We start from the raw sequence: 26,856 nt of genomic DNA, 5'->3' as shown, positions 1-26,856 counted from the left end.
GCTAGCTAGAGATGTAGACATAGCGTCAAGGCTGGGTAACGTTAGCATTTTGTGTGAAGTACGCGAATGCCACCGGCATGACGTTACTGTTTAGCTACGTTAGTCGAGTTACAGGTAATTCTAGTAACTGCCAAGTAAGCTGCATTCATTATTCTGTTTTTTTTTTTTTAATTTATTTTTTTACCACGACTGTCCGCTACTTGTGACGCGGTCTGTTTTTGGAGGAGTGAACTCCGTCCCTTACAGATGTAAACAACGTGACGTCGCCCAGTATATCCGGCACGTGGCTCGCTTAACCTTCTTATTATGGTCGTAGAAAGAAGTGATTGATTTGTAGAAGAGAATAGGTGGACTGATCAGTAACTGCTGCCTTATTTCTAAGTTTGAATATGTTAATTAAAATGTTATTGACTTTGGTTTTTACTCAACCGTCCACAAATCAATATTAAGGCAAAATAATGTGTTGCCAGTCTGGTAAATGCCCTCCTAACACCAATACAATTAAGGTTACATTGGGTTTTCACTTATTCTTACAGTAACAGTCTAGTGTTAAGTCAGTTTGTTTTTGCTGCCTGAGTCCTACTTACTGTACTTAGGCCCTAAGTAGATACTCCATGCTTTCCTTTCGATACGTTTTGAACAGTGACAGACTTGTGACACCATGAGCTTAACTTCTTAATATGACTGCTCACTGGTGGGTCTAGGGGGATGTTTAGTAGTCAGCTGTTTGGAATTGTTTCTAAACACACCGTTCACATGACTTTGCCTGTTAAATGTGTTCTGTGCACTCATGACCCCTCCCTCTGCTGTCCTTGTTGCAGAGCTCTATGCCAGCAATTATGACAATGTTAGCAGACCATGCAGCACAGCAGCTGCTGGACTTCAACCAGAAACTGGATATCAACCTTCTGGATAATGTGGTGAACTGTCTATATCATGGGGTGGGGCCAGGTATGTTGTGAAACATATACAAATGCTTAATAAACCATCTGACACAAAGTGTGGGTGAGAGAAACATACTTATGTCTGGAGTAAGAATTGAACATGTTTGATATTAACCAAGATGTTTTTCTATGCCACAAGTTCTCTTTATCCCACACCTGACTAAAGCTCACTGTATGATAATTCTTCCAGTTTCCGCACATCCAAGTTTAGAAATCACTGTTGTCTTGTTTTAAAAAAAAAGCATTTCTCTTTCTGGTACCTCAGTGTTTCATCTAAAGTGTAATTCCTATTTGTATTACAGCAAAGAATGGCACAAGAAGTGCTGACACACTTAAAAGAGCACCCGGATGCCTGGACCAGAGTGGACACCATCCTCGAGTTCTCCCAGAACATGAACACCAAAGTAAGCTAGCTCCAGCCCAGAAAACATTGGTGGAACAACACTTACTTGTGCTTTGAGGAAGTGTATGCTATTACATATACAATTTTGTGAAATGAAAACTAAAACAAAACAAACCATTCCACAAAGCCACAGTGGTTTGCTTTAAATGATATAAAGTATGCTATTTGGTGGATCTTTTTATTAAAAGCAGCTCTATGCACTGTTAGTGCATATTTAGGGTGCACATGGCCCCAGCAGAAGTTGCATACATAGTCCAGGCCGTATTGGCATCATGCCCTAGCTCTTGAGCTATGCATGATGTCTGTACCTTCTGATAAAAGATATTCTTTTGGATCTGACCCTACCAGATGAACAATTGACTTTGTCTGTCAACTCCCGGTGGCAATCCAATACTAAATAAACCGTTTAAGATTCTTTCCTGTTGGGTTTGAATGGGATTGAGCCCCTGTTATTTTATCGATCTTTCTTAATCATACCAATCCTATTAGCTATATTTATTTTGGTACCCGTTTGATTTGTTAATATGAAGCCAGCAGGGATGCTTGTCTCTATCTAACTGCAGGAATGCAAATTTGAAGCAGTTTTCATAATTTATTTATGTAATTTAGATTAATTAAACAAACAAAAAACCTTCTAAAATAAATGCGTTACTCCTGCTTTGCTTGTCATTCAGCTTACAAATGTCAACGTCAAGTAGGAAAATAGAATGAGCTTTCCCAAACCCAGTACTAGTAAGATATATGGGCAAATCTGCATGACCAGGTGTCGGTTGTATGTGTAGGCTCTTACTTGTTGTTTGAGATCCAACGCATCAGTTAACAGTAGAAGAAAAAGAAAACACATCTGCAGCCAAATATATTAAGTTTGAGTGAACTCACACTTCCAGCACATCATCAAGGTCAGCAACACCGGAGCCCTGTGCCCACAGCATGGGCTCTGATCCTCTATGGCAGTTATCCTGACTTTTCAGCATACAGTGCTGTTTTTTTTTTTATTATTACATTTTTTTTTATTAATGAATAGCCGCAATAAATTGGTTTCTTGATAAATCATTTACGTTTTTTTTTTTTGTAAAGTTGTCCATTCCAATATCTGTACAGATAAGTGTACATTGTGCCCCTCCTTTGCACCGATACAGCTGATGAAGCAAACTGCCTGTGAATAGTGAACCCAGTGAGTCTGTCTTCAGACACACACAGGGATTCACAGTTGTATTAACAAATTGACTATGCTATTTAAAATAAGCAAGCCTAAAATGAGCGAGCCTAATCCATACATCTAATGGAAAATTGAAAAAATAAATGTATGTACCGAGATGAAATAAAGAGCAATGCATCCACGCCTTCCTCAAAGTACACAGCGTGACATTTGCCTTTTTTCATTTTTGCTTGCCTGTGAGTGCTTTTAACACTGACATTCATTACTAATGTCTAAGTTGATGTATCAACAGTACCTTTTCTAGTTTTTAGTCTAGTTTTAACTTAGTAATTTGTCAAGAAATAAGGGCATTAGAGGAGAACGGAAACAATTTATCTTGTTTCATTAGTTTAAAAAGTGCATAATTTTAAAGCACTTTGAACATTTGGCTTTTTTAAGTCACTACATCAGTTATAATATTTGGAAAAAAATGTAATGAATTCAAGCTGTGAATATTTGATATTAATCACAATGTTCCTTTATGTTCATGGCTTGTAATAGGAAGAAAAGGGGTGTGTCATCCTGTGCATCATGACACAGCTAGGCTTTGACGGCAGGCCTCCACAAGGTCTACCCTTTTTAAATTCCCTTTGACTGAATTCTGTTCATCCGTTTCTATTGCATCTGTTTCATTGGACAGAGGGAGGGTGCAGGCTGCAGTCACTAGGCTCCATTGTAGAGAGACAATTTGTTGATGGCTTAATTTCACCTGTAGGGATCATGGCTCTGTTCCCGCCCCAGCCTTCTCTACTTCTACAGTGCATCCTCTTACTCCTCTCCCCTCCATTCCCCTCAGTTCTTCAGCCAAGACCCTTTAATAATGTGCTTTTGCCAGCTAAAAAGTTGCAAAACATTTGGCAGTTCACTGTTCATAATGTTTATCTTCATACCTCTTGTGGTGGTTTGTGCTAAGTGTGGCAGTTAAAGGTGAAACACCATTGACAGGTGTCACTTGAAGTACTGCAGTCAGTGTGCCTGTAAAGAGATTTCACCTTTAATCTTCCAGCATCCATTGTCTGTAGCACTTTGTTAATCCTGCTTTAATAACATCATATACTGCCATTTATTTTATTATTTTTTGCAATCATTGTACTCTTCAAATGATGATCCCTACAGTTGAAAGAGTCAGTTAAAGTAAAGCTAGGTCAACAACTAACTTGTGAATAAAATGTTTTTTTTCTTTCTTCATGCCTCACTATTAAGCAGAAATTAATACAGGGCATAACCTGTGGTTGGTCTTGCTGTTCCTTATGACACACCAGTTAAAGGGATCTGATTGAGACTTACCTAAGACGTGAACCCATAATCCATATTTTAGTGTCGGAAAAATTGAATCCCATGGTTTAGGGTTGGGTATTGAGATTTTCTTTGTTTTTGTTCAGATTCTGCTTATTGATTCTATTCACTAATTGCTTGTTCTTGACAAAGAACAAATTGTGAAGGCGAAACTCCCTTTATTTTCAGTGGATTTTAGGGTGTAATCAAAAGTCACTGGTCATAAATGACAAGGTATTCTTTGATTGTAAAGACAAGACAAAAATAGATGTATATGTATATGATCATATTATCCCTGTTTTATATGGACCCGGTAGCATCAGCTGACTAAGGTGCGCTAGGATTACATCTGGAGACCTTGAAAACGCTGAATTCTTAATGGGTGTTTAGACCAAAAATTAAAAGAAAAGCCCTGCGTTAAAACAAAAGTGCATAGTGCTGCGCTGGTGGGGGGGGGGCCTGTTGCTTCAGATACCTGTGAGAGTGAGCAGGGGCGTAGCAAACAATTCTGGGCCCTGTAGAAAGGCGTTTCCTATAGGCCCCTCCCCGCATCCATAGCAATTAATTCTACATTTATATTACAAACGGATCTACAAAGAATTTGCACTTGTACATATTTTATTGACCACCGCCCCACCTTGTCAAGACCACATAAAAAAAAAAAAAAAACAATTCTCGATACCCAACCCTACATAGTGTCTGTAGCCTCGGTAAAAGAACATTTAACATAGACCTTGTTATGTCTTCTAGACCATTACACTCACCCTCGGATAGCCAAAGCTGGTTAATGGATTGTTGTATTTTTCTGCTGTCTTTTGCTGTCTGGTGTGATGCTGGGAGAAACAGCAGGACTTCTGCAGTGTTCCAGCTAAATGCTGCTTGTAGAGATTAAAAAAAACAAACTACAAGTGAATTTTCTGCATACTACAAAATCTGCATGAAAGATGTGGTACAGTCCAATTTAATTTAGAATGCAAGTTATTACAGAATGGTCCACTTCATACTGTTTTTGGTTAGTATTGAAATGATTACAATGCTTGTTGAGTGTTATGATAGCTTTAGCCTAATGCTTCTTTCTCCCTCCTTGCATGTTACAGTACTATGCTCTTCAGATTCTGGAAACGGTTATCAAAACAAGATGGAAGATTCTTCCCAGGAATCAGTGTGAAGGTAAAGATTGTGTTTGTGCTCTAAATCACAACATGTGTTCATTGTGTCAGTGTGAGTGTCTTGTTAAATGTTGTGACGTGCGGTTGCCAAGTTGAGGAGTGTTCCTCCACTAAGCATGCTGGTTTGTTTTCTGCTCGACTGGCTTACACTGGCTGCTGCAAGGCGAGCCAGGTTGGATTCTGCACTGTAGCAGTGGCTTTAGAGAGGAAACAACCAAAACAAAGCACTGATTAAAAAAAAAGATAAATAATGTAAAAATGATTTTTATGTGACAGTATTTTTCAAATTACTCTAATGGCATATGTTTGTACATTCCCAGTGTTTCTTCAACCCGTTCATCTTTTTGTACCTAGAGGAGAACGATGGACAGGTTATTGGCATGGAATGGTCCCTGCCACCGCAACTACTGCAAGGAGTTGCCAGCCGGAGATTTTCAAATCGTACACATATGGGCTTTACTTAGGCTACATTTACTTTGCTAACTTTTGGTTTTGGAATGAATATCTTTGTCTACATTTACAACTGGCATTCACATTGCTCTGCTCAGAGCCTCTAAACCGGAATTTGAAAACACGTCTGACCCCGTTTTTGGTTTGGACTCTGCGGGGTAGTGTTGCCGTCTTCAATGGTCGCAAACAGAGACTCTTCACCAGTGTTGGGCAAGTTACTTTTAAAAAGTAATTAGTCACAGTTACTAGTTACTTCTTCCAAAAAGTACCTAAAGTACATACTCAGTTACAAATTATAAAAGTAACTAATGCGTTACTTTCAAGTAAATTTTTAAATGCTCAAATGTGACCCCACCTCCACCCCTCTTTAACGGAACATAAAATGCACGTGCATGTTCAATTATTTATGGTAAATCTGAATATTATAAGGAAATGGACACGTAATACAGTACTTTATCAGAAACTGTACACACTTGTTTGTTGTGTGTCCGACTATGCATGCTTTCAAACACCCGCCTGTCTCAACCTCTGATTGGCTCATTATGAAATTTTACTTAACCCCAGCCAATCGTCAGCATGTATGCGCTTGTCTCGTGCACGGCCCACTAACTAAGGAAGAACAGAAGACTCTGCCTCTCGGTTCAGAGATCTAGTTGGTCTGATGAAGGAAAAAAAAAAACAGCTTCAATTATAGAATCGCGCCGCATTTTTTGGCAGTAACGGCAACAGAGTTCTGAAGATGGGGAGAGTAATCGATTACTTATTACTGACAAAAGTAACGCTGTTATTTTATAACGGCGTTATTCCCATCACTGCTCATCACGTCACGTACTCTGAGACTAAGCTACTAATAATACCATGGCAGCTACCAGCAAAGGGCGGAGTATACATGCCGCCTCCTGTTTAGCCCCGGCACGCGCAGCCCAGTGTACGAGAAGGTTGATGAGAGATCTGGTTCGGGGACGTTAGTTTAAACGGAGATTAGTTCTTCTCCTGGAGTAAAACACTTGTGTGCACAAAGATCTCTTTTGGCTCAAAACGCTGCTTGAAAACCAAAACGTAGCAATGTAAGTGTTGCCTAAATGCCAATTCTACTTTATCTCTACATTAGCTACATTATCTCAACATTCCCCTTTTTTCTTAGTTTCAACACCAAATTTATTTTACTTTTGTTACAACCTACTGCTTCATAAATGTTATGAGGTTTTTTCAAGAATATGAAAACGGGGTGGGATGAAAATTGTCTTAAAAGATTTTGGTTGGAGCAAAAAGCAATTTATTATGAAATTAAGTTAAATCATGTTCAAATCAATTGACTCTGCCTCCCTCCATTTTTTTCCCCTATTATTTTGCTAAAAATATTTTTTGCCATTGACCTAAGACTTCCCTGCTTCTGACCGTAGATGCCTGAATTTTGTTCAAGTGGCAAACCCAGTGCAGGGCGACCGGCAAGTATGTCTTTTCCCCCTTGTGTCAGAGTATTGCCTTGTTTTCGGCTCCGCTCACCACACGCCAGCACATCATTTCCAGAATACAGATACAGTCTAGTAACAAATGCGAGGGAGCTGAAAACCCATTTTTTAAGATGCTCTGCTCACATTGACAATCTTGACTGTCTATATAAACTACCTGGGGCAATGTAACTTTCACTGAACTGACCACAACGTTTGCCCTATAGAAGTTCAGTGGCAGGTGCAGCCCACATCAATGTGTGTGTCAAGTGTGTAAATGGAGGACAGGGTTAAGATTGGTTACATTCAGCTAGTTATGAGCCGGCAGACGGCAACTCGTGTTGTCACGATGTGTTTCGCTTTCCACACGGCATTGGTGCATGCTCACGCTGTCTTTGTGATATCTTTGTGTTTTTGCCAGGTATAAAAAAGTATGTTGTTGGTCTCATTATCAAGACTTCATCAGATGCATCAAATGTGGAGGTGAGTAAACCTGAATTACTTTTTTTTGTGTGTGTGTGTGTGTGTGGTAATTGTTGGACTTGTAATTAATACCATGGAAGTTGACAGAACTGATAAGAATCAACTGAGCTGCATATAACAAAAAATATTCTGCTGACATGATAATTAATTAAGCTCTGTTGCAAAGTTAAATCAACATAAACTATATCATTTTTCAAAAGGATTGCACAGTCTCAGCCTGTCGTTTTACTCCTCACTGCCGAGGCTATGCTCATTCTGTTGGCATTTGGCGCTGACGGCCGTATTTACAAATCTAGTGAATCTTCCGTCTTTTTTTGTTGTTATTTTACATCGGAGCAGCCAGTCCCAGGACGGCCATGAGTAATGTTGGTAACCATAGTGCTGTGTCACCCAGACCAAACATGGGGACTTCAGCTGCTTTTAAAAGAGTTTTCCGCCAACTTGACCACTTAAAGAACCAGAGGGTTGAGTTGTTCAGAGCTTTATCCTATCTATCCAACTTTTTATGCAATCTCTGAGATAATCACCAGCAACTTTCAGAACATTAGTTTGCCCATCTTTACCAAAGTTATACGTTCAACATTTAATCTAAATGTTCCCTTTAGTCCCTAATAAAATAATAGTAGCAGTACTGTTACTGTGGATTAAAACTAAACTGGCAGTTAAACCAGAAATGAGCGAGACAGTGGACACCAGAGCTTAGCTGAGGATAAGGGTCAGGTCTGGTGAAGGTAAGTAGAAAAAGAACAAAGTTGAGAGCTATTGCACGGTCTGTATAACTTATGCCACCACTTGACTTTTAGTATTTAATAACTAACTCACTTGATGTTGGAAAGCATCCCTCATTGGACAGACGAATCAAAGGTTATTTGGATTATTGAATCGGCCAAGTTGACCAGACTGTTTGAGCAGTAATTGGATTTGAACTGAGGTTTTACATTTAGTCACAGTACAAGCATTCTATAAATGGTCTGTTATCCAAAACGGCACTCATACATAATTTGCTGCAGTGTAACGGACGGTATTATATTAGTATGATTTCATCACTTACTGTTCTGTAGGCTATACTTTCAGGATACATTCAATTCATGAAGTTTATTTTGAAATTGAATTAACCAGTCTTAAGGCGTCTTTTACAAACACACACGTTGATACTCCCTAATGACAAGACACACTTACTGTATCTACTTTGATTCTTCCAAAACATGAAATGTCAAAATGGAATAATTAACATTTAATCATGTTTATCACTTTTTGTCTCACTTCAACTTCCAAAATGACATGTTTAATGCTGTGATGAAATGATAGAAGTCTGTGTTCTGAAACTGAGATGGTATGACTAACATTCATCTCTTTATTTTGTTGTTGTTGTTTTTTTTAGAAAGAAAAGGTGTACATTGGAAAGCTGAACATGATCCTTGTTCAGGTAAGCCTTCAATACTAATGCAAAGGTTTTTTTTAAATTAATCAGTATTGTCTAATAAGACCATTAATGGAATCCATCACTCTAATTGTACTCTAGACACACCTAATTGTACTCTGTTAAAACCCTGTAATGTTTTCCTAGTACCACAATGTTGTATGGGAGTGAATTTTTCAGATGCACAAAAAAGTGACAAAAAACAGTTCCAATGAAGTTCTCCACATTGACAGCAAGCGAGTACGCCAGAGCAGGAAACCCGTTCTAGCCAGCTACTTGCCTTCCACTCAGTTCCTAGGACAATTGAAAGCCACTGACGAGTAATAAAGCACGTAATGAAACAGTCCATGAAATATACACTGTACAAGAATTTGTACAAGTTTTACAATGCAAGATTTGGCGTTAACGAGGTAACTTGAGGTTCAACCCAGGGTTTTGTGTATCACAACGGTGGATCACTTGTTACCGGGTTGAATTGCCTTGGTAACTTGTGCTGAACACCTAACCTGGTCGGGAGCAGGTTAGTTGGAGATTAGAGATCAACTAATGGTCATATCATAACGGCGTCACCGTTCTTAGAAGATCAGCTGGACCTCGGTGTACAGATAGAGAGGGAGAGGTGCACTCAGAAAAGTTAGAACATTTAGAGACCGATAACCCGGTTAACATTCTCTGATGGGTATCTTTATGAAAGATTTTCAGCGGAGGGGATTACGTATCTTTGTCGGCTTCTTGAGCCGTGTGTTGTGTTGCCAATGCGCACATCTGTTGAATTAGGTTTCTATATTTTTTATCTGCTCTCACAATCCCCTCCCACTGCCAGGGTTGTAACTGAAATATTAGGCTAAAGCAACGACAGTTATGGAAAGGACAAGTGTAATTCTGGTCAGATGGTTTCCTGACTGATGGGGAAGTGATATTGATAAACCTTGTAATTTACGCATTTACAGCAACTGTATTGCTTTTTGCGTGTAAAACCGTGTTGTTCTTCATATTTATGTAGCATTATACTTTGCTGTTCTTATGTAAAATATGCAGCTCTGGTAGCTCCATGTTTGTGATAGGTCATATAAAGCAAACACCGCCTCTTTTATGTGAATGCTGGGTTGGGAAGCCCTGGGCGGATTGAACTAGCTGTTAACCACCGTTGTGACACAGCTTGTGCAGGACCGCTGCTTTTAGGTTAGGTGAAGCCAGGTAACTGAGAGAAATCTAGGGCATGTTGCTTTTGATCGGTAGTACAGGCCTCTGGGGTCCTACTGGAAAGTGAATTTGTCTTGTTTGTATTACAAAGTAGATTTAGCAAAATATCAAATTATAGCTCACCGGCTGCTGCTGGACATCCCTGAGTCAAGGTGGTTTGTTAGTTTCACACAGGTCAACTTGTCATGGTGGTTACTAAGTGTTGATTAAAACATAGGTGTTTCATGACTCTAAATTATTATTTATAGAAAACAGATGAAGCCCCCGATTTCAGGAAACTGGAAGTGAAAATGTAAACTAAAGACTCTTAACCAGTGATTTCATTTTAATTCCATTGCTTGGTGTGGATTATGAATGAATGGCTTTTCTGTAGCTACAGTGAGCAATCCAGTGATTAACTCGTACAAAATGTATTAGTCTTTTCACCGCATACACTACCTCTAAACGTAACAGTTTAGCACATCTGTATGAATGTGAAACACACATTTCAAATAAAAGAGATGACTATGCTGGCAGTTTGTAGAATTTTAGGCTAACTGTGTTTGAGTGTGTTACTGCTGCCTCATCTTTTGCAGTGATCTTTTTTAACCTGAAGATGTCACTCTTAATCTGTCTATCTGACTCAAAAACTGTCTGACGTCGACGTTTTATTTTGCTTTGCTAAGAAAGGTGGCTAACTGAGTAAAAGGACCCAGGAGTATCTAAGTGGCAACCATGAGAGCTGGTCGAATTCTCTAAATGCTTAAGAAAGGTTTTTCTTATCTTCATTAGCACAGGGTAAACCGGACCATCTGTTTAAAGTGACGCACCATTTGGCTGGTAACGAAAACAAAACATATGCTTATCTTGCATAAATTTAACAATAATTTTCATACAGTCTTACTTATTGAGATTAATGTGGATAAGGTGGAGTGGAAAAGAGGGTGAGCGTGAGCAACCTTTCTCAATGTGACAAGTAAACAACCACTTAATTTCACCTTTTGTGACTGGTAGCCTTTATTCCTTGTGTATTTTAACTTTAACCTTTGTAATGAGTCTTATTTTTCACCAGGCTGTCACCGTTTTTATAGTTTGCATTAAAGAACACCATCAAACGCAGAAGGCAAAGTATCTAAGTTAAGCTTTTAATAGTTAATCTTGGCAATATTGTAGTTTCACCACGGCAGACCCGCGTCAATAAGTATGTCTTAATAATATGATTTAGCCGAGTGCAAGCTCACTGTGATTCTCCTAGCATCACGTTTGTCTGTGTTTTTGTCCTTATGAATTCTCCTACACGTCTTACCTTGACCTCATGATGATTTTCATCAAGGTCAATGAAAGGTGTTTAGAGAAAGACATAGGATGTCATTTTGTTTTGCCTTTCTACCGCAGCCAAGTTCAGCTTAGTTCATGATTCCTTATTAAAACTGCATACTAATTCTCCTTGAATGTTTTAAGGCAAGCCAGACGATGTTTATTAATTGTCGGAGTGGCCTCATGATTGTAAAGAGGATTGCCGTGAAGAGAGAAAGCTGCAGGAGAAGCAGTGTGTTTGTCTGTATGGAAACATTATGATATAAGATCTAGTCATTATTAATGTAGCATATTTCTAATCAGCAAAGAGACACAACAACAACAATTAAACACAAATACAAGTACAAAACAACATATTATATAATAGGTTGAGTCAGTGATGATTGTGCCCTTACTCCAGGAAAGTGTTGAGACCTGTAAAGGCTGTTCACTGCTGTGTGACAAATTAGTCCAGACCACTACAGGACGCAATCCCGAGTAATTGAGAGTCATACTGTATCGAAAAGGTCTTGATTTGGAGAAATCGGACCACAGAAGTGTCCACTCTCTGAATTTTGTGTGCGCGTGTGTGGTATATTCGCATGAGGGAGACAGAGATTGGTTGACTGGCCACATGAGTGACTGCATTAATGCCATAGAGAATGAGTCACTGCCTGCATCAGCTGAGCCTACGTTGTTTTGGTCTGCAGGGACTGTAGCGCTCCAGATTCCACACTCGTCCTCACTCTGGAGGCTGTGTTTAAATGTTTGTGTCGGATTTGTGATTTCTTTAACACACTTTTACATTCTAACTGTTTTACTACTGTACGATCATAGAAAGAAACAGGGCCACATGCCTGACTTGACATTGGAAGGAGGGATCATGATTTTTAGCAAGAGTCACAGATCAATCCCCTTAATATTTTTATTTTCAGATCACTATTAGTCTCAGTGGGAAATGTCACTGTCGTGTAACACCAGCATGTGTGTGTTTGTTCCCCCTGTGTCTATAGATCCTCAAGCAGGAGTGGCCCAAGCACTGGCCCACCTTCATCAGTGACATCGTTGGAGCGAGTCGTACCAGCGAGAGCCTTTGTCAGAACAACATGGTCATTCTCAAGCTTCTCAGCGAGGAGGTCTTTGATTTCTCCAGTGGCCAGATGACCCAGGTCAAAGCCAAGCACCTAAAAGACAGGTCAGCATGCTGCATCTTCACAAACCTCTGGAAGCACAATCATGTTAATTGTCAAATGTGTAAAAAATTAGCTTTGTAGGCATTGCTAAATAAACCTACAGTGGGATCTATGTATTTGAGTAATTATAATTTAAGACAGTTCTTTACCCTTGAAACTGGTAAAGTAAAACTAGTAGAACTAATGTAAAATAAACGTGTGTGTCAGTTTTGGGGGTTAAATTATGGAATGAACTTAATGAGTTAAAAATATGTACGTCTGAGTTTCAAAAACGCTTTAAAATCTAAATGAATGGTTATGAAGTTATTTGAAGGATTTGGGTTTGTTTAGTTCTGTTGGATTTTGGGGTGATTCAACAGGGGTTATGGGGTAGGATAGGCAAAACTAAGCCTTGGCTTCAGCCTAGTCCTTTTTCAGTTAGCTAAAATAAAATTCATCATCATCGCCATTGATCCTACTAAGGGTTTTGCGATATACCTGTATTGACAATAACCATGATATATTTGTTAATTAAATATTGATAACATGTTAATACACATATGATATTTTTTTTTAATCCGGCGCAAATATTGTATACTGTAAACTAGCTAGCTAGCTAATCCAATTTGTAGCAGTGGTTACTACAGTTGAGACACGGCACCAGCTGCGCCAAATCATGTTGGATGAGACGACAGAATAATTATTTTTCTTTTTTTCTACAGTTATGGTTGATTAGACTCTCTCTCCCTTACCCTCCCCTTATTTTGAATTATTGCGTGTAATTTATTTGAAGAAAAAAAACGGGATATTGCGCTTATATTTTCGTGAATTCTTTTGGCCACAACAATAAAGTGTAGTGAAGATCGCTAAAATGATAGTATCAGTATGTGTGGTAACCATCCAGTATATTATATAATATAGACATTTCTTCTTTTATTTCAGCATGTGCAACGAATTCTCACAGATATTCCAGCTTTGCCAGTTTGTCATGGTATGCAAATCTTTATCTCTTACGTTTTAGCGTTAGCGTACAACCATTTTTCATCAGTTACGCACCAGTATTTGTCCTTCAGCTATTTGTCATCTCATTGGTTGCACCTTAGGAAAATTCCCAGAATGCCCCACTGGTCCACGCTACTCTGGAGACCCTCTTACGTTTTCTCAACTGGATTCCTCTGGGGTACATCTTTGAAACCAAACTGATCAGCACATTGGTGTATAAGGTATGTATGCAGATGCACACAGTGTCACGTAACAATTAGACTTGAATGATCACAATAAGTTGTTTGCAAAAACAAAAATCCCTGGATTTGTTGGCAGTTGTGAAGGAAAGCATCTGCCAAGCAAGCTTAAACCTACTACAAATAGTTGCTAGTTACACACACAAATTGTTCTTTAACTAAACATCTGTTTAAACTGTTTCCAGTTCTTGAACGTGCCCATGTTTCGCAATGTGACACTGAAGTGCCTCACAGAGATTGCCGGTGTGAGTGTCAGCCAGTATGAGGAGCAGTTTGTCACACTCTTCACCCTGACCATGTGTCAACTCAAACAGGTGCGCTAGGCTAGAAACGCAGTGCTCAGGTTCCCATTTCTTGTTTTAAAGATGTCAATTGAGATTTCATTCTTGATCCATGTCTGTGCAGATGCTGCCTCTGAACACCAACATTCGTCTGGCCTACGCCAACGGGAAAGATGACGAGCAGAACTTCATCCAGAACCTCAGTCTGTTCCTCTGTACTTTCCTAAAAGAGCACGGGCAGCTCATTGAGAAACGGCTCAACCTCAGAGAAACATTAATGGAGGTAAGAGAGAATAATGTTGACACAGGGACACGGTGCTGTGGTTTAACGGCTTGTTTAGACAGGCTGCATAGGAGAAAATAGGACAAAAATTCCTCAGAGTAAACAAATAGAAGTCTTGTGTAGGTAACTGTGTCCATTGTCTAATGGTTCCCTTGGTCATCTCACAGGCCCTGCACTACATGCTGCTGGTGTCAGAGGTGGAAGAGACTGAGATCTTCAAGATTTGTCTGGAGTATTGGAACCACTTGGCTGCTGAGCTCTACAGAGAAAGTCCCTTCTCTACATCCACGTCCCCCCTGCTCTCTGGCAACCAGCACTTTGACGTGCCACCACGCAGACAGCTCTATCTCCCTGTACTCTCCAAGGTACGACACACAGCCGCTTCATTTGCATTGTCTGCTTTGCCACTTGATGACATTTACATACACGTTGATGTTAAATGATGCAATCTCATTTATTAATGCATTGTTGTAGTTCAGTTTGTCAAAGAAACATTTCTTACTTCAAGTTCAAGACTGCACAGCAATTAAGTGTTTAGTAGGTGCAGAAGGGTTTCAGTAGTCTTAGCTCGCAGTCATATTAGAATCCATTGGCACTGGTCAAGCAACAGGTGGCTGCTAAACTGCTGCCAAAAGATTTGCGAGTTGCAATGTTACTGAATATCAGAAGCGGTAAGTACAGCAAAATAAAAACCGACTTTTTTCTCTTTGATTTATAATTTACATTCCATAACACATTGTATGTGTGTATATAACCATAAGACATCGTGTGTGTGCGTGGTGTGGCGTGTGTGCGTGGTGTGGCGTGTGTGCGTGTGTGCTGTGTGGTGTGTGCGTGTGTGCGTGTTGCGTGTGGTGTGTGTCGTGGTGTGTGCGTTGTGGTCGTGCTGTGTGGTGCGTGTGTGTGTGTGTGTGTGTGTGTGTGTGTGTGCTGTGTTGTGCGTGTGTGTGTGTGTGTTGTGTGTGTGTTGTGTGTGTGGTGTGGTGTGTGGTGTGTGTGTGTGTTGTGTGTGTGTGTGGTGTGTGTGTGTGTGTGTGTGTGTGTGTGTGTGTGTGTGTGTGTGTGTGTGTGTGTGTGTGTGTGTTTGGCACACACACCTCTGTACTACTGCTCTCCACTGTGTGGTATTCATCCGACAATAGTCCTTTATTTATGGTGCCTCACTTGAATTACAAGCTAATGTTACTGTAAGGTTAATCCATCCACCTACCCATCCATCCATTCACCCATCCATCCATCCATCCACCCACCCACCCTTCCATCCACTTGCTGTGTGTACACCCTAACAGGCGTTTATCTCTTGTGACAGGTGCGTCTGCTAATGGTAAGTCGGATGGCCAAGCCCGAGGAGGTATTGGTGGTGGAGAATGACCAGGGAGAGGTGGTCAGAGAGTTCATGAAGGACACCGATTCCATCAACCTCTACAAGAACATGAGGGAAACCCTCGGTAAGATTTAGTAATAACAACCTCTAAGTCCACTGCCATTATATTTAGCATCATTGTTCTTGGACACAAACATGCAGTGTTTGAAGCTGTGGTAGGCATTTTATCTTTGGCGTCCCTGGGCAACAATTCCATAATAATCTTTCAGCTTGGTTTGTATTCAGGCTTTTGGAAAATGTTATTACATTTTATTACATTGTTTTTATAGAAAACATTTTCTGAAATACTATAACAACCTCAAACTAAAGCACACATTAAACATACACAAACCTTACCTTAAATTGTGCAATTTAACTTTCAGAACTACAAGTTTCAACCTGATACTGATCTGTATATAGGCATACTGTATATGTTAAAGATACATTGTGTATGAATTTCTCCCATCTAGCAGGGAAATTGTATGACAACTAACTGAATTTCACTTTCTAGCGCCTGCCAGGGAAATCACGACATATATGATTACATTTATGTTCCAAGGTAGACAATCCTTTTTAATCATTGACGCGAGGAAAGCAGAAATGGAAAGCTTAAATTTCATGCCAATTGCCATTGTGGAAGGGCAATACAGATTTTAATAATGAACAACCACAAACATTACACAATGTAGCTTTAATATTAGTTATTCTAAATCTATTTTCATTTATATATTTTATTACAATGACACACAGCTCTGTTACACTATCAGATGCTACTAGGTTGTTGATTGGTAGTTGTTGTTTTATCGTCCATACATCTCTGATTTAGCTTGTGTCGGGTCCGCTTCTTAGACGATTAAGTTAGACTCAATGTTTTCTGTTGAGATGCTGAAGCACTGACGTCATGCTCTTAGTGCGGTAAGCTAGTTTGATTTTGCAGTAGACACACTGTGCAGAGTGTTCTTTTTAATTACATTTGAACTGATTCCAAACTTTGGACACTTTCTGTTGTTTTCTCCAGCCTATCTCTTCTCTTAGCCCCTTACTTGCTTTTCTTAATTTTGTAATCAAGCTTGATGTCTATCAGGCTGGCGGGGTAACAGAATACAGGAACAACATTACATAATTAACAAGGCGGAAGTGCGGAAGTCTGCTTTTCTCAGACCAAGTGAATTACAGAATGCTGAAAAATGATTATTGAAATTTTTGCCCAACGACACCAAAAGTAAACAGTGCCTACAATAGCTTTAATCAGATTACTGATAAGTTTAGTGCACATGCACACATATTACAATCCTTCACAAGTCTCACAAAACAACTCTGGTCTCGAGTGAACCCATAAACCAACTTTTGCCAATACGTTAGCATGGCCTCTTATGTTAGTAAAAAAAAAAAAAATTGCTTTCACTGGGTGGAAATTTGGTCATTGTTTTGTGTTCAAAGCAGAAAAGGGGACTTAACTGTGCATTACCCATGCCCATATTTGGTATTGAGGTCATCCAAAATTAACTGGAAAGTAATCATGTTAGGTTACTTTAATACTGTTATATGTGGATTAGATTACTAACTACATTTTTTTAAACAGGAAATTAATTGTATCGGAATACATTTTTTAAGTGACCCTCCCAACCATGATGCTAACACTCTTTACTACTCGCTGCTTGTAACATTTGTTACCAAAAACAGATTGATCAAAAATGATTATACAGACTCGAGGCTCATAGAATTATACTGCTGGTCAGTTTGGGTTTAATGGATATATTGATCCGTTTCAGTTTCCACACTGGCAAACCATTTTTACTGTCTGTTCATACACTTTTTTTCTACCATACGTTGTACACATTCTGATTATACAAATCTACTTTGTGCCATCCTACAGTGTACTTGACTCACCTGGACTATGCGGACACAGAACGCATAATGACAGAAAAGCTTCACAACCAGGTGAACGGCACCGAATGGTCCTGGAAGAACCTCAACACATTGTGCTGGGCCATCGGATCCATCAGTGGGGCCATGCACGAGGAGGACGAGAAGAGGTTCCTGGTCACTGTCATCAAGGTACAAAAAAAGGGACCAACATGCTCATTGTTGTAGCACTTTACTTTTAAACAGCTCAAGAAATATGAGTTTAGATATAAAAAGTAAAATTACTGACTTCAAAAATGCTTTAACATTATAATTCAAATTCCAATTAATCATTTAAAGCTGCTCAGTTTAAAAAATGATTGCAGTTCATCATAACCTTTCTGGTCAGGTCACGTGTTTATTGACACCACTTTGATGTTGAATGATTTTTCAGGCGATTCTGACTAATCACTGACCCCAGGTCGTGTGAATGATTTTTGAAAACCCCTTTTCTTTTGTCTCAGGATCTGCTGGGTCTGTGCGAGCAGAAAAGAGGAAAGGACAACAAGGCCATCATAGCCTCCAACATCATGTATATTGTTGGCCAGTATCCACGCTTTCTCAGAGCCCACTGGAAGTTCCTCAAAACGGTGGTCAACAAACTCTTTGAGTTCATGCATGGTGAGAGGTGGTTTGGTTTTGGAAAGTGTAATGCTTTGGTGTGAATTTGTTGGATCTCAGATTTTGAAATTATGCCAATTTTGAGCCAACTTATCATCCCCCATGCCCCTTCTTCATCAGAGACCCACGATGGTGTTCAGGACATGGCCTGTGACACGTTCATCAAGATCGCCCAGAAGTGCCGGCGCCACTTTATCCAGGTGCAGGTGGGAGAGGTGATGCCCTTCATCGACGAGATCCTCAACAACATCAACACCATCATCTGTGACCTCCAACCTCAGCAGGTCAGCAAATGCATGCTCATTATCATTTTCATTACGTCTAGAGACGCATCACAATGGTGCAGAGTACACAGAGAATTAGCATTAGCACGATTCTGCTTGAAAAGGATTTCTCTTATTTGCCTTTGCTGATAAGTCTTCCTGTTTGTGTGCAGGTGCACACGTTCTATGAGGCCGTAGGTTATATGATTGGGGCCCAGACAGATCAGGCTGTTCAAGAGCACCTGATAGAAAAATACATGCTGCTGCCCAATCAAGTGTGGGACAGCATCATCCAGCAGGCTACTAAGGTAAGAGAACAATGTACCCCCACATACTAACAAAGTTTATCCAATATACCAGTCTATATGTTCTATGACAGACAAAAACAAACAAAAACAGTGTGTTAATCTGTACATCACTCCACCCTCAGAACGTGGACATCTTAAAGGACCCAGAGACCGTGAAACAGCTGGGTAGCATCCTGAAGACCAACGTCCGAGCCTGTAAGGCCGTGGGACACCCCTTTGTCATCCAGCTCGGTCGGATTTACCTCGACATGCTCAATGTCTACAAGTGCCTCAGCGAGAACATCTCTGCTGCCATTCAGACAAATGGTAAGGGAGGTGTGTGTTTATGCTCCTCCAGCTGACTGATTACATGTCTGTTGATTCATTGACGCCAAAAACAAATCGCCTACCACAGGTTTAAGGTGAAGTCCAAGCACATTAGAGGCAGTGATGTTACAGCAGACATGTGGAGCCTCTGTTCCCTTCCATCTTTTCAGTGATGTTTCTCCAGTTTTACAGAAATAGTCTCTTTAACATCTTATACAAATCATCCATTGTGTCTCCAGGATATGAACACAAATGTCCTCAAAACCTATACTGATAGTTAAACACTGCTGAGGCCTAACCTAATGTGCTTGCTTTTCTGTGTTGTGCCTTGCACTTGGGAGGATTTATTTGGCCTCAGTGTGTTGAGGGGTTAGAAATACACAGATGCCTTTGATACTGTGTTAATACTTTCTGCTAAAAGAGTTTGGAAATGAAAGATTAAGCTACACTCACTAACACAAACTATCATTTTGTGCTTTTGTGGTTGGTGCTACAGTTGCCATAGATATGTTGTGTTCCAGCCTGTACTCGTGCACTTGTAGCGTTTTAGTATTTTGTCATTCACTAGTGGCATTTTGTTTGTAGGCCAGCAGTACTGTGTCCTTTTTTTCTTTTCTAGTATGCGCCTGTTTCAGTGACCCATCTGTGGGTCTCTGGGCTTAAATGGGAAGAGAGGTGGCGTATGAGGTTGGTCAGTACTGATCAAGGATTTCAGCACTTACATTGCCCGCTGATACAGAGCAGGAAAGAAATGATCAGCTGTACAGGAGGAACAAATAGAGATGATACAGTGCAGAGCAGATGGCTTTTCAGAAGAAAGGAACCACTTAATTGATTGTGATTGAAGTCAGGCTTCCCACACCTGAACAACCCTGCTTACCTGTAGGGTTGCAGGATGAGGAAAAAATCTTCAAGTTATGTCAAGTTGATACAATAATTCTATAAATCTAAAGTTGCCATGAAGCAGTCTTGCTTAATGATTCGCAACATTACCGAAGATGGTCTAAATGTTGTCATGGCTTAAACTAAGTTCCTACTTAAAGATTTTCAAAGTCGTCAGTTTGCAGTACTGTAGTGTGCCCACTACACAACCTACTGTCATGTTTTCACACTACCTGACTGACCAGCAACGGGCTCAAACTATACTATATCTTTCAACAGTTGGAATTCACATGTACATCCAGTTTTCTTTAGTTGCAACAGCGTCTGTGTTGCGAATGTAAAGTACAAACAACCCCTCCCCCTGGTTTCCCCTTAGCCTGGGACTTGCACTCTCATTGGCTGTAGCTCCCTGGCAAAGTGCCCGGCAACTCCAGATATGTAGCGTGCCAGATATCTGGAATGTGTGTGTGAGGCAACAGTTTCGCTTTTTTTTTTAATGGTTCACACGTTGCGCTCAAACTCAGAGCCAATGGGGATATGCGTTCCATACGGGCCTTCAAAAACTGTCAAGAGACAAAATTCAGGTCTGAAGTCCTGTACCGGACATCTACCGTTGGTACAACCCATAGACTGTATAACATTAATGGACAAAGTTCTGCAAATGTGCAAGTGCCTTAAACCTGCGTTCCAGCTGAAGTCCAGCAGGGGGCGACACGTCCGGTTGCAAAAGGTGGTCTGTTTCTGTAGAAGTCTCTGAGAAAGTAAGCCACTTCTCACATGATTTATTACCTCTGTAAACATTTTCATAATGAGTATATGGTCTTAATCGCTAGATTGAAGCCAATACAGAATGATTTTTTTGAATAATGGTCTCATTGAATTTAAAATCTGCGATAAAGCAGGGGGTGTTCTAGGGCGTGGCTATGATGTGATTGCCAGTGAAAGTGTGTAACGTGACTCAGTGTTAGGGCTCCTCCCTCTCGTCTAAAATTGTCACATCAACCAGGATGGCTGCACTATTAAAGGCAAACATAGCAGATCTCCACAAAACCAATGGGTGACTTCACACATGCTCTGTCCGCTAATATTATACAGTCTGTGGTACAACCAGAGAATCTACAACACCTTGGTATCTTTCGTCTCAGTGCCTGACCATAGTCTTAAAGTGTTCTTGAGAGTAATTTAACAAACTATAACGAACAGCAAACAAGAGGAAACCGTGACAAACAAACGTGATCCTCACTGCTCAACCAGTCTCGTTTATCTAATGCACAGGTCTGCAAATGCTTTGTAGTACTCCAGGACCCCTTCTGTGTGCCCTGTGCAGAACTAACTCACAACCTCACAAGATAACAATATATTATTAGACAGAGCGTGAGGAAGTTTTTTGTGTAGTGCCGATAGGATGTGACTTCTCTTTGTGTTGCAGGTGAGATGGTGACGAAACAGCCCTTGATCCGGAGTATGAGAACAGTGAAACGAGAGACCCTGAAACTGATCTCCGGCTGGGTCAGCCGATCAAACGACCCGCAGATGGTGAGAAATCACTATGAGATGCTCTGAAATGTAAAGGCACATCGCTGCCGGGAGAGGAAAACCTAATATATGTCTGAAGTTGTCTTGAGGAACAATAGCCCTTTTTTGGGGTGATGAACAAAATCATTTTCATGAAGGAAAAAGAAAAGAAAAGTGAATGTGGTCTTGATCAGACAGCAGTGATATATTTTTATTCTTGTCCTCAGGAGATACTTCACTCTGTAGCAATCAATGAAACGGTTGACGGTAGAAAAGAAGTAGAACTGATGCAGTTTGTATTTTTAGATCAAACAAAGATTTCACTTCCTTGTAGCAGTCTTGGACGTTTGTGCCCTCAGCTGTTTTGATACGCATCACAATTAATATTCATCGTGTCAGAGTTCATAGACATGCAAAAATTATAGCTGCAGCTTGTGAGCCATTAAGAAGTCTAGGTAAATGTCTCTGCAGCACCTGTCTTTATAGGCGGATGCTCCTGGTTTTGTAACGTCCTCCTTCTTGGTCCCAGCTGATCCCTCCTGTTGTTTTTCCAGGTTGGGGAGAACTTTGTTCCCCCGCTGCTGGACGCCGTCCTCATCGACTATCAACGCAATGTCCCCGCTGCCCGTGAGCCCGAGGTCCTCAGCACCATGGCAACCATCGTCAACAAGCTGGGGGGACACATCACCAGCGAGATCCCCCAGATTTTTGATGCCGTCTTTGAGTGCACCCTGAACATGATCAACAAGGTAAGACACAATGAGCAGCTGGACACAGCTTGGAATCCTCTAAGTGGGCTAATGATTGTTAACTGTATGATCGGTGGGTATTACTATTTGAAAGTTTCTCTAACCATGTGATACTGAGTGATCTGCATCATGTGGCGTTCACAGCAGTCTGTTTAATAGAGCGCTGTATTGGACTGATTATGTCCACTCTGGCATGATGGGCCATTAGCTGCTTTCCGACCGGAGGGATTTTTGCAGTTCCTAGAACATAACATTCCTGGAACTCTTTTCTTCTTGTGTTCTGACTGGACCAAAGTTCCTCTGACCGCAGCTCCTGTAACCCTGCAGCTCCTGCTTCAGGGCAGCAGGGTCTTTTCAGTGTTCTGTTTTCCTCATAGGAACCTAGGTCACACAGACCAACAACCAACAATTTTACGATTTCCGCCATCGTATGCGTCACTTAATTCACTTCTGAGAACTGTTTAGATTTCGCATATAGGCAGTATTGCGAAAATCATTGCCAAATTGATATTTTGCTTCAAAGTTTTCGGAGTTGAGAAGCTCCACAAAGTGACGCGACAGCCAGCTAGCGCCTGGCGGGGCCGCTAGCTCCCCACTCGGCCAGGCGTGCTCAGAGAGCCCGCTGTAAGCCGGAGGTCTCTGACCGCTCTCGGAAATAAGAGGTTTTTATTTCGCCGTTGACGGATCACGGCCACAGCGCAGTAGGCAGAGGACAGAGAGATAAGAGATAAGAGTTTAAATTATGACATAGGATCTATACATTAGATGTAGTATTTAGTTCATATGTTTTTATTGGTGTATTTGTTTTCTGATTTTAATGCTATAAAGACCGTTGCCGTGCTTGCTTCACCTCCTCACCCCTCCTACCAGTTGCTATGGCCACTTGGCCGGTGCGAATGCAAATGAGAAAACCGGTCAATATATAATGCCGATGTGCTGGTTTTTTTTTTGATTTTTTTTTTGTTGCATTTGATAAAATACTAAAATTTAATCATAATTACAGTTGAAGCACAAAAATAACACTGATGTTGAACATTGTTTTGACCGTAGTCGCCATTTTCTCGGTTTGTAGATCTGCACAAAAATAAATGTATCAACTAAAAACAAACAAACTTGTGTTTTTCTGCTAGAACTTTGAGGAGTTTCCAGAGCACAGGACCCACTTCTTCTACCTGCTCCAAGCTGTAAACTCTCACTGCTTCCCTGCATTCCTCGCCATCCCCCCTGCCCAGTTCAAGCTGGTGCTGGACTCCATCATCTGGGCCTTCAAACACACCATGAGGAACGTGGCAGATACAGGTAAGGCTTCTGAGACACACACACACACACACATACACACACACACACACACACACACACTTTACTATATTGATTAATGTTCATATTAAGCCACAATGCCTCGAGCAGGAACACCAGCGTATGTAAAACGATCTGGGTGGAGTTTTATCATGTCATGGGGACAGTGTTTCACAGGTGGGGATCATCTTCAAACAGTAAAAAGTGTTTTGTTTAAATAGCAGCCATTTGACACAGCTGGTGCACGGTGATACGCCGTGACAGCGATGTGCAGGCACACCCGCTGATATTTACTTGTCAGATCAGGCTTCTGGCCCCGCGATAACGTTCAGGTTTAATGTTCCTTTTGTGAGAAAGTTTGAACCAAACAATGTGTAGGAAGCTAAAGTTGTTGTTGTTGTTTCTGCTCATCCAGGTCTGCAGATTCTGTACACGCTGCTGCAGAACGTGGCCCAGGAAGAAGCCGCCGCTCAGAGCTTCTACCAGACGTATTTCTGTGATATCCTACAACACATCTTCTCCGTGGTCACTGACACATCACACACTGCTGGTGAGCTGACCCACGGGAGCTGTGGGGACACCTGAACGCTCCACCATGAACATCTTTTAGTGAGGGTACGTTTCTTTAGTAAAAGGGTGTGTGTTGGTGTGTTGTTCTGCAGGCCTGACGATGCATGCGTCCATCCTGGCCTACATGTTCAACCTGGTGGAGGAGGGGAAGATCACTACAGTGCTAAACCCTGCCAGCCCTAACAACCAGGGTTTCATCCAGGAGTACGTGGCCAACCTGCTCAAGACTGCCTTCCCTCACCTACAAGAGTGAGTATCAACGCAATCACAGACTCGCACACAGTCTCTGCTGCAGTAAAACAACACCTCTGCTAACACTGGGGCTGGTGTCTTTGTTTGCGTTAGTGCTCAGGTGAAGGTGTTTGTGACCGGCCTGTTCAGCTTAAACCAGGATATTCCTGCATTCAAGGAGCACCTCAGAGACTTCCTCGTCCAGATAAAGGTGAGTTTGTCGACGTTCACCAGTCATGTACAAAGCTCTACACATTCATAAGTCGCTTTGGACAGCATCGGCTAATGAGGTGTCTTGGTAATTAAGTGGGACAACAAGACCTTGTTGGGGTTTTTGTTTTCAGCCATCGTGCAGCAGATACACAGCCCAAAAACAATATTTACTTTGTTAATTGAATGTAACATATTTGAATTGCCTATCCATGTGTATTTGTTTGCTGCTAAGCTAAGCTGAACAGGGCCCTGCATACCTCCAGCTTTGCTGTTTGTTTGTGCTGCGCGGGCTCTGTCTCGTCTCCCAGAGGTTATCAGGGAGCACATGGTGAGCTGCTTAGCTGCTGTTTCCACAAATATCATTCCCCTGCATGGGCAGGTGGTTCTGCTCAGTGTATGGAAGGTCTGTGGCGGCTGTGCCAGATTATTGTTGGAATAAAACGGTGTATGACCGTGGCAGTGATGTGCTCCCTCAGCCCTGTATGCTAGTCTGATTGCTCCACTTTTCAGCCGTTAGGCACAATTAATTATTTTTACCGTTATTTTCCAGACTCTAATCTTGAAATTAGTAATACAACTGAGCGTTTGAGATGTTGTCAGGATCAAAATAATGACTTAGTTAATGGATTTTTGGGATCAACAAATGAAATTATTAGCTAATCAGTTAATTATTGTTCATTTATAAAGCCAAAATGCTGAACATTTCCAGCTTGTTTCTTTTCTCTCAGGTTCAAATCATAAATTCAACAGTTCTTACTTTGTTCAGACTAAAAGAGACTAATCTGATAACTGTAAAATGAATTGATAATGAAAATAATCTTTAGTTTGAGCTTCAGTCGGGATCCCACGCAAGGATCAGTGGGTGTAGAAACTACACTGACGGAGGTGGACTGTGGCGTTTTTAAAGTTCTAACCCCCGCGTTGCCCTGTCCTGCTCCAGGAGTTTGCAGGCGAGGACACCACAGACCTGTTCCTGGAGGAGAGGGAGGCGTCGCTCCGCCAGGCCCAGGAAGAGAAACACAAGATCCAGATGTCCGTCCCGGGCATCCTCAACCCCCACGAGATCCCTGAGGAGATGTGTGACTGAGCACCCGCTCCCCCGACCTGTACAGTACTCCCAACGACAACAAACAAACCCTAACCACAGCAAACACAACAAAACCCGAGAGAGGCACTTGAGTGTGACGGGAGGCCGCTCCCCTTCTGCAGAGCGGGCCGTCCCATTGGATGTTTGTTGACCAAAACAATGCCAATAACATGTAAATGATTACCGCGTCACCCTGTGGCCCTTTTTACATAATCTGCGTTTTCTATGGAGACTTTTTGTGTGATATCTTTCCAGAACTGTTAATCTAAGCTTATGTTTCGTTGGTCTCTGGCCCATCCCAAGACCTGCATGAAGAGGTTGTAACGATTAGACAACTTAACCATCTTGTTTTTGTTCTGTTCCCTCCACCTCCATGTTCTCTTTTTCACAGATCTTCCCTCTTTCCATATAATTGTTTATATATAAATATATTATATATATACAGTCTGAGCAGGGTTTTTGTGAAAACTGGCATATGTGTCAAGTCCGCATAGAGGCTTCTGTACCTGTAGTGTGACAGACAGGAAGTGGCACACGCACCGCTTGTTTGGTGCCCCACGGCATTGTGGGAGAATGTGAATCTAACGGATAATGAATGAAGGCCGAGAGATGCTGCTTCAGGTATCCACATCGGTTGCTCGCGAGTTCTGCTTCACCTTAAAATAAAAAAGCGCATGGCTGCTGCCGACAGGAGTTTTTTAGGGAAAGCAAAACCGAATATGTGCATATCATCCCAATTGTATAGCATCTTTAATACCATGGGAACATTTTTTTTTTTTTCCTTTTTATTCTATAGTTTCTTTTTGTTGTGGGTGTGTGCGCGTGTGTGCTGTCGCCTAGTCGACATCAGCGTTTTGTTTTCCTCTAAGAGGATTGTTGCTCATTTGTGAGCCTTCATTAATGGGATGTTTTAAGTGGCGGAGGTATTTATGGGTTCTTAGTTGGTTGCATCTTTATAACAACTCCTGTTTAACTCAGATGGCTTTTGAGATTTTGAATTGTACTAATTTAGATTGTTTACCATGCAGGAGTGTTCCAAGACACTACCTTTAGAGTAAAATGAAAAATAAAACTGGGTTTACATTTAATTTTTGTATTTTTGAGTTGTACCTGTTTGAGTTCTGTCCAAATGAAACAAAAGGCTTTTTGTCCAGAGAGCAAATGAATTGCCACGAGTTTAATTAGGTAAAGAATGTATAAATCCAAATAAGTACCCAATCTCTAATGACAAATTTCCCTTCTAAAGGAGTTACATTTGTTGTGAACTTTTTGAACTGATTAAAGTTGAGAATTTTATAA

General features: G+C 41.0%; 1 protein-coding gene and 1 long non-coding RNA gene across 6 annotated transcripts in view; one reads left to right on the top strand and one right to left on the bottom strand.

The window, feature by feature from the left end:
* Positions 1 to 16,665, bottom strand: part of LOC116705760 (uncharacterized) — a 20,871-nt gene extending 4,206 nt beyond the window's left edge. The window contains exons 1-2 of the long non-coding RNA XR_004336024.1: positions 16,463 to 16,665; positions 4,403 to 4,410 (exon numbers count right to left, since the gene is read on the bottom strand). This is a non-coding gene — a long non-coding RNA (uncharacterized LOC116705760). The remainder of the gene's footprint in view (positions 1 to 4,402; positions 4,411 to 16,462) is intronic.
* xpo1b (exportin 1 (CRM1 homolog, yeast) b) overlaps positions 1 to 26,856 on the top strand; it is a 27,942-nt gene extending 1,086 nt beyond the window's left edge. Inside the window, exons 1-25 of one of the 5 annotated variants that reach the window (XM_032542125.1) lie at positions 822 to 949; positions 1,243 to 1,348; positions 4,918 to 4,990; positions 6,843 to 6,891; positions 7,312 to 7,373; positions 8,755 to 8,799; positions 12,285 to 12,466; positions 13,386 to 13,434; positions 13,547 to 13,666; positions 13,870 to 13,998; positions 14,090 to 14,248; positions 14,416 to 14,613; positions 15,558 to 15,696; positions 17,488 to 17,669; positions 17,981 to 18,137; positions 18,258 to 18,421; positions 18,574 to 18,708; positions 18,831 to 19,023; positions 21,326 to 21,432; positions 21,966 to 22,160; positions 23,291 to 23,459; positions 23,872 to 24,006; positions 24,119 to 24,275; positions 24,372 to 24,468; positions 25,411 to 26,856. In XM_032542125.1, coding sequence (XP_032398016.1) covers positions 4,922 to 4,990; positions 6,843 to 6,891; positions 7,312 to 7,373; positions 8,755 to 8,799; positions 12,285 to 12,466; positions 13,386 to 13,434; positions 13,547 to 13,666; positions 13,870 to 13,998; positions 14,090 to 14,248; positions 14,416 to 14,613; positions 15,558 to 15,696; positions 17,488 to 17,669; positions 17,981 to 18,137; positions 18,258 to 18,421; positions 18,574 to 18,708; positions 18,831 to 19,023; positions 21,326 to 21,432; positions 21,966 to 22,160; positions 23,291 to 23,459; positions 23,872 to 24,006; positions 24,119 to 24,275; positions 24,372 to 24,468; positions 25,411 to 25,557 — 3,039 coding nt within the window. In that variant the 5' untranslated portion in view covers positions 822 to 949; positions 1,243 to 1,348; positions 4,918 to 4,921 and the 3' untranslated portion in view covers positions 25,558 to 26,856. Of the gene's footprint in view, positions 1 to 821; positions 950 to 1,242; positions 1,349 to 3,046; positions 3,114 to 4,917; positions 4,991 to 6,842; positions 6,892 to 7,311; positions 7,374 to 8,754; positions 8,800 to 12,284; positions 12,467 to 13,385; positions 13,435 to 13,546; positions 13,667 to 13,869; positions 13,999 to 14,089; positions 14,249 to 14,415; positions 14,614 to 15,557; positions 15,697 to 17,487; positions 17,670 to 17,980; positions 18,138 to 18,257; positions 18,422 to 18,573; positions 18,709 to 18,830; positions 19,024 to 21,325; positions 21,433 to 21,965; positions 22,161 to 23,290; positions 23,460 to 23,871; positions 24,007 to 24,118; positions 24,276 to 24,371; positions 24,469 to 25,410 lie in introns of those variants that run through there. The other 4 variants (XM_032542126.1, XM_032542123.1, XM_032542124.1 and 1 more) reach the window with 4 other exon arrangements.

The sequence above is a fragment of the Etheostoma spectabile genome, chromosome 17 (genome assembly GCF_008692095.1).
Source record: "Etheostoma spectabile isolate EspeVRDwgs_2016 chromosome 17, UIUC_Espe_1.0, whole genome shotgun sequence".
Taxonomy (NCBI): domain Eukaryota; kingdom Metazoa; phylum Chordata; class Actinopteri; order Perciformes; family Percidae; genus Etheostoma; species Etheostoma spectabile.
This window is presented reverse-complemented; position numbering and strand designations above follow the sequence as displayed.